The 7,747-nt window shown below is 39.2% G+C and overlaps 1 protein-coding gene across 3 annotated transcripts in view; it reads left to right on the top strand.

The window, feature by feature from the left end:
* Positions 1-1,113: 1,113 nt before the first annotated feature.
* MED1 (mediator complex subunit 1) overlaps positions 1,114-7,747 on the top strand; it is a gene marked incomplete at both ends in the record, with an annotated part of 32,006 nt that continues 25,372 nt past the window's right edge. For all 3 annotated transcript variants that reach the window (XM_084238671.1, XM_084238669.1, XM_084238670.1), the window contains 5 exons: positions 1,114-1,138; positions 2,971-3,077; positions 6,075-6,153; positions 7,351-7,405; positions 7,510-7,642. In XM_084238671.1, the coding sequence (XP_084094797.1) occupies positions 1,114-1,138; positions 2,971-3,077; positions 6,075-6,153; positions 7,351-7,405; positions 7,510-7,642 (399 nt within the window). The remainder of the gene's footprint in view (positions 1,139-2,970; positions 3,078-6,074; positions 6,154-7,350; positions 7,406-7,509; positions 7,643-7,747) is intronic.

The raw sequence follows: 7,747 nt of genomic DNA, 5'->3' as shown, positions 1-7,747 counted from the left end.
CTGTTCTGTTCCCAGCTGTCTCTGGTGAATCCTCTCACCCCCTGTACCTCTGGACTGTACCCAGTTCTAGTATGCATAAATAAATAAATCTTTAAAAAAAAAGTTTTAATATTCACTCAATACTAGCACTATTGTATTTTACCCCAATTCTTCAGGTCCAGTGGTCATGAAATTCTCAGAAGCATTACTCCAAAATTCTTTGTGAGGATTTACTGATATAAAAGATTAAACTACACCTCCTTTGTGACTTGCAGAGCATGAGCTAAATTGCTTGTTTTCACTATGATCTCATGAGACACAATTGTGAACACCGTTGGGACGCTAAATATAATTAATAGCATCTGATGATCCGACTGCTGCAAACACATTCACCTAAATCCAAATCTCATCTCTTTAAAAACATTAGAATTGCTCAAGGAACACTTCAGAAAAGATGGAAGGAAATGTCCCCTCTGTTTACCTTTCAGTAGTCGAGCCTTTATTTTTCTTAAAAAAAAAAAAATTCAGAAATATATTTAGAAAAAGGAAATGCAAAGAGTATAGGATCAGGTTGTTAGGGGGAAATTGTATCGGGGCTGCCCTGTAACAAGGCTTGGAAGGTCGTCTTTTCTATGGTATGATTAGTACACTAAATATCTCAAGAAAGTGTATTGTCTATACTAAAGTATTTCTAATGCCAATATTCTAGCTAATCTTTCAGAAAAGAGAGCCGGTGACTGTAATTTGCAAACTGCTTAAATATCAAAACCAAAGGGATAATTTTCCTAGAAAAGCCAAACGGCAGAAACAAGTAATCGGCGACTGTTGAAAGAATCTCGCGAGAAGACCCCCATTAAACCATTTTCCGCGATAGTTTGCTGCCCAGCCCTTTTCTTCTCTCTCGCAGGATCACGTTAATCTCGCGATCTTTGGGAAGTTCCGTTGGGGAAGATGGCGGCGGCCTCGAGCACCCTTCTCTTCTTGCCGCCGGGGACTTCAGACTGAGCCTTCCCGGGCATAGTGGGGACTACTTGTGCCCTGCATCCCGGGAGCTCGAACCAACTTGGTTCCCCCGTTAGTGGTGGGGAAAGGCTTGTCCTCTTGTGGAGGATCGAGGCCCTCTCCACCATCAGGATGAAGGCTCAGGGGGAAACCGAGGGTGAGTGACTGAGGGGGAAAACAGAGGGCGGGACACAGCTGGGGGGAACCAATCTGTGAGAAGATGTGGGGAGCCGATGTCTCCGCTGGGGCCACTCTTCTGAGGGCTCAAGAGTCCAGGAGGCGGGATACGTGTGAGTTTTAGATTCTAACAGTGTCTTCCCTGGTCATGGAGAGCTTCGACTTTGAGTTGATGGGGGCTCCCAACTTCTGTGAAGATTTCCTGGTAGGAGCAGTCAATCGTGCCTCTGGGCATTTTTAGTTTAAAGTGATGGAAGACCAGGGAGGTGACTCTAATACCTGCTTACAACTCCCACCAGAGAAGTCTGAATAATGAGAAAAACAGTAGTACACAGCTGTATATTGCAATGAGTGAAGTTATTAGGTCCTTATGATAGTAATAGCCAATAACAGTTCCTATAACGTGGCAGTGCTCAGAGCTTGTGCTATTGTATATTTTAAAATTGTGTTGATTTTCATCCTTTTAATGACTTAGATCCGCTAAAAAACAGCTTTTCGGTGGAACCTTACTTCGAGCTCTAAAGTTCCACACTATAGTTTAAATGCTTCCTTACCATTTGAACACATTTTTGTTGATACAGCTTATGTTATTGTTTACTTATCTTCTCCTTTTAGACTGAGCTTTCTAAATTAGAGACCTTGCCTTGCGTATCACTGTATAGTTGCTAGTACATATAGTTACTAAAAAATGCTTGATTTAAGCAATCATATTTGTCATCACTTTTCTCAGAAAAAAAAAAAAGGAGGGATGAGGAGAGGAAGGATGCTGAGCAATGACAAGTGTAAAAGTGGAAGCTTGAGGAGGAGGGAATTTTTTGTTTGTTTTTATGATTTATTATGCATACAAGAATTGAGGTCTAGGCCAGAGGTGGGGGTAGGGTGAGTGAGGGTGAGAGGATTCACCAGAGACAGAATGGGGAGCAGAACACATGAATCTACTAAAACAGACTGCTGAGGAGAGCAGCAGGCGAGACAGAAAAGGTCTACTGGGCCAAGTGGGTTAGCTCCCTGGCCTGGGATGGAACTCATGCTGCAGTGGCTGGCAATAGCTTGATGGAGCTTTGACTTTAACCCCTGCGCCACCAGGGAGGCCCGAGGTGTGAATTAAATTTTTATCTTGTTTGCTCACTGCTGTATTCTCGGCATGAAAATAGTCCTTGAATGAATGAATCTTGAAAGTGAGAATTAACCAAAAATATATCCAGAGCTATAAGCTGGCTAAAACAGCCACAAAACCAGTTTATCAGAAGATAAGGACATTGAAGGAGTTTGAATTTTGACTTAGATTTCACTGTGTCAACTCAATTGCCAACATACTGTTCCTCTTTCAGTTCTAACATCAACTGTCACTTTTTAATGTAACATCGCCACAACTAATTATGAGCATTTCCTCCTTCAAGTTCAATTATAATGTGTGTCTCTTTTTAATTGTGTGTCTCACATTGTATTGCATGATGGTTAATTCCATATTAACTTATTCACACTCTCTGTCATCTGAGGCACATACTATGTATTAGCATGCAAGAAATGTCATCCATTTCATGAAATGATTTTGTCACTAAATTGGTCTCTTGATCTTGAATAGAAAGCAATTCCATTTTATGGTGCTTGTTAGATTAGGCCCATAAAGTGTGTCCTGTCATTAAACAGAATTTTATTTTTATTTTGTTTTGTGTTTTGAAGTAAATGATGCTAAGTAAATATTTTAATGAAGTTCTTATCAGGATGAAGTGTTGGGGTTTTATTTTGCAAGGAAAAATGGAAGGTCTTCATAGAAGAGTTTCTAATGATGTTTTCTGATTTGTATTGTAGAGTCGGAAAAGCTGAGTAAGATGAGTTCTCTCTTGGAACGGCTCCATGCAAAATTTAACCAAAATAGACCTTGGAGTGAAACCATTAAGCTTGTGCGACAAGTCATGGTGAGGACTATGGTGAAGTGGGTAAAGTTTTGTGCATAGTTAATTATTTAATAAGCTAAGTTCCCTGTGTGGATTTCTCCAAACCAGTTATTAGCATGTGGTCAGTTTTATTTATCATAAAGCATCTGATTTCATGGTTGCTATCAAGTTTAAGAGTCTGTAGAAGGAGGTATATTTATAGAATTGTGTTAATCATGAGTTAATATACTTTAGGTAAAAGAACCTTAGGGATACATCTATAAGAGACACACATGGATATCCTGGTGTAAGAAGACATTGTTCACTTCCTGGTTATGCTCCTTGACTCTAATGTGGTAATACTTTCATTGTATCTATACCACTAGCAGTGTTTGTAGTTCATTCTTAACATAGCTACTCTTTTTAAGTCATTCACCAGTGTGGGGAATTGTTAGCCAGTAAAGTGGAAGATGGGGTAGGTGGTGGGAGTGGTGACTAGATGTTAATCGTTCACCCATATGATTCCAGAGGCAGTTAACTGGTGTAGGAAAACTTTACTTCTGTTTTGAACTGGCTCATGGTCATATGGGTGTATTCACTTTGTAATAATTCTGGATCTCTTTACTTAATGCTTTCTGTATATATGTTATATCTACTTCACTAAAAGTGCCTCTTCCTTTCCACCAGATCTTACTTTCGTTCCAAATAAGTTCAGTTTAGTAGACTTAAAAATGAGCACATCAGTATATTCTGGCAAAAGAATTGAATTTATTGTCTGAAGACTTGTATTTTAGGTTTGCCTCTAATCCTCACTACCTTTGACAAATTATTTAATATTTATGAGTCCTTACCTGGAAAGTAGAGGTGCATACTACCAGTGGAGGCACACAAAACCACCAGTTTGCTTTTTCTTTAAGTATTTATGAATACAAGAATTTGGGTACAGGCCAGAGGTGTGGGGGAGGGGGAGGTGAGAGGGTGCACCAGAAACAGAGTGGGGAACAGAATAAGCAGATTGACTGAGATACGCTGTTCAGGGGAGCAGCGGGCAAGTCAGGAGAGGTCTGCTGCGCCGTGTGGCTCACCTCCCTGGCTGGGATCGAACTCGTGCTACAGTGGCTGCAGATAGCTTCATAGTGCTGTATCTTAACCCCTTGCACCACCAGGGAGGCCCCAGTTTGCTTTTTCACATAGTTTTGTTGTAAAGATCAAATGAGATAATAGATATCAAAGTGTTGTGTTGTTAAAAGATTTCTCTAATTGTAAATTCTACAAGTGTATGTGTATCTTTTGGGTCAGGATTGTGTACAGGAAAGTATTTAAAAAAATGCTTTTAAGGGGCCTCCACGCTGGCACAGCGGTTGAGTGCTGGGTTGCGAAGCTGCCCGCAGCCTCTGCGGCGCCGGTTCGATCCCCGGCTGTTCCCCGGCCACTGGAGGAGGGTCCCACATGGCGCGCAGACCTCTCCTGCCGCCCGCTGCTCCCCTCAGCAGTGTACTTTGGTCCTGCCTGCTCTGCTCCCTGCTCTGGCTCTGGTGAATTCTCTCACCCTCCCGCACTTCTGACTGTACCCAGTGCATGTATAAACGAACAAACAAGTAAATAAATAAATAAATAAACAAACAAACAAATAAATAAACAAACATGCCTCTATATATATATAAATGCTTTTAAGTACTTTAAGATTCGCAACATTTCCAGTCTGGAAGTTCAGAGGTTCTTTTCTTTTCTCTTTTTTTTTTTTTTTTTTTGGAGGGACCCTCACTGGTGGCTGGGGATTGAACTGGCGCTGCAGAGGCTGCGGGCAGCCTCGCAACCCAGCGCTCAACTGCTGCGCCACCAGGGGAGGCCCTCAGAGGTTATTTTCATACTATGAGGTGGATGTGTGGATGTGTTATTGAGATATGTTCTCATTATTTGAGGTATGTTCCATAAATACTATCATTATAGTTTGAGATGTGTTCTATAAATATAATCATGAGTGAGACGTCCATGAGATAGAGGAGTTCCAGATGATTACTAAGACCCTCTTGTAGTACCAAAGGTCACCAGTTTACAAAAATAATGGTGTCCATCATTGATAGCCATCCTTCTTTGTTGAAAGTATAAGAGAAGACACATTATTGATGTGTCAGATTTTTATTCTGCGAGGGTGGAATTAAAGCAGAGATGGATTTAGGATGTGGAAAAGCCTGAAAAACTACCCTAATATCATGAAATTGTTCACAACTGGAAATGTTGTACAGATAGAAACTTCTTTCCTGAATACTGGTAGAAAAGTATGTCTTTTTTTTTTTTTTTTTAAAGATTTATTTATTTATTTATACAAGCACTGGGTACAGTCAGAAGCGCGGGAAGGTGAGAGAATTCACCAGAGCCAGAGCGGGGAACAGAACAGACAGACTGATGAAATACACTGCTGAGGGGAGCAGCGGGTGGCAGGAAAGGTCTGCACGCCATGTGGGACCCTTGCCGGCGAGGCTTGCGGGCAGCTTCGCAGCCCAGTGCTCAAGGGCTGCGCCACCAGGGGAGGCCCTATGCCTTTTGTTTTTATATTTTTGTTTGTTTTTTGGGAGTCCCTTTTCTGGGAGTCAATTTAGTTAGAGTAAGGTCCGGTTGTATTTCTTAGATTACATCATGTAAGCACCTTGTTAGATTTGGGAATTACCAGAGATCAACTACTTCATTTAACTAATTTTAGGATGTAGTTACGTCTACAGAAGACTGATCTCATTTATTAAATTTTATTCGTTCTAGTTTTACCCTGAAGGTTACTTAATTTTAGATCTGGGAATACCTTTTTCTACCTTCATGTGTATGGCTATGGATATATCTATGTATATGAACTTCTCTTCCTTTGGATGGATGGACTGGGAAACAGACATCTGAAGACAATCCAGAGAACATACAGTGTTTAGGCTAAGGCATCTAGTCCACAGACTATCCTGAAGTATTACTACTAGGATAATGTGTATTGTTTACCTGAAACACTGTTGGCTTGATTAATTTTTGCCTTCAATATATTCCTACTTAACACAGGAGAAGAGGGTTGTGATGAGTTCTGGAGGGCACCAACATTTGGTCACCTGTTTGGAGACATTGCAGAAAGCTCTCAAAGGTTTGTAAATATTGACATAGGCTGATTTCTTAAAACCCTCAGTTTAAAATAAACTATACTTGTACTTGATCTATTTGAGATAGGTCAACTGTCCTATGCTAGGTATTGCTCTTGCTTTTATTATGAGATAAGCTCCTTTCTGAACTTCTGAAACATTTATTTTTGATTCTGTACTGAAGGCTGGGAGAGACTTAAAAGATAGTTGTTGAAAGATAACTATAAAATACCAGGGGAAAGTTCTGTTTTTTCCTTTGCAAGTTCTCTTCTAATTAACTGTCATTAAAGATTTTTACAGTATTTATGGACAATGTTTTCAGGAAAATAAGCAAAATAATGAACTTGATTCATGCTTATAATTATTACTCCTGTCTGCTTGGGAAGTAAATGAAAGTAAAATAGATTTTGACCCCACAAATGAACTTGATTCCGCTAGATTTTTTTTTTAATTGTGGTAAAGTGTGCATAACATAAAAACTTATATTTTAACCATTTTTAAATGTACTGTTCAGACGTAATAAGTTTATTCACGTTGTGGTGCAACCAGTCACCACCATTAATCTCTAGAATTTTTCATTTTCAAGCTGAAATTCTCTATCCATTAAGCAATGACTTCTCATTCTAGTCTAGTCAAGTTTTTGTCTCTTAAGAATTTGGCTACTCGTGGAAGTGGAATCATAAAGTATTTATCTTTTTTGTGACTAACTTATTTCACTTATCATGTCTTCAAGATTTATCCATTTTGTAGCATGTATCAAAATTTCTTTTTTAAGAAAGCTGAATAATGTTGTGTATATATATATGTCACATTTTCTTCATTCATCCATCAGTGGTCACTTTGTTGTTCCATCTTTTGACTGTTGTCAATAATGTTGCCATGAACATTGCATGTTTGTTTTTAATGTTAGTTTTGGTGTTAATCTTTTTTATTCTAGCATTAGCAAACAGATGTGTATAAGTTAAAGATAACTTGTCCCAAATGAGTAATAAAAAAGGGAGAAGAGGAAGGTCCAACAGTATTTTCAGCTAGATCTTTTTTTTGACCCATATATTGCCTAAGCATTTGAACTAATAAATGCTTTTGTTTATGGCTTTGGAAGGCTGAAAATACTCAACATGTTTCTATCTTTAAAGATTACAATTTAAGTTATTTGGAGACTCCTTTGTGATTTTCTTTTTTTTTTCTTCACCGTTTCATAGTAACATCTTTACCAGCAATGACTGATCGTTTGGAGTCCATAGCAAGACAGAATGGGTAAGTAACCCATCTGTAGACAGAAATGTTTAACTTAGTGTTGACTTTGGGTGGCTTTATTTATGTGTCTTCTATTAATTTTTGTTTTGATTTGTTCCTGCTAGACTGGGCTCTCATCTCAGTGCCAGTGGCACTGAATGTTACATCACGTCAGATATGTTCTATGTGGAAGTGCAGTTAGATCCTGCAGGACAGCTTTGTGATGTAAAAGTGGCTCACCATGGGGAGAATCCTGTGGTATGTGTTGTTGATATTTCACTGGAATGTGTGGGGTTTACTTAGGGACATTAATTTAAAATGAATTGTTGGGGTTTGAAACAGTTGGGGTTTAGGTTTTTTCAT

The sequence above is a fragment of the Talpa europaea genome, assembly GCF_964194135.1.
Source record: "Talpa europaea genome assembly, chromosome: 7".
Lineage (NCBI taxonomy): Eukaryota > Metazoa > Chordata > Mammalia > Eulipotyphla > Talpidae > Talpa > Talpa europaea.
The sequence above is the reverse complement of the archived record's forward strand: the minus strand, read 5'-3'. Positions and strand labels throughout refer to the sequence as shown.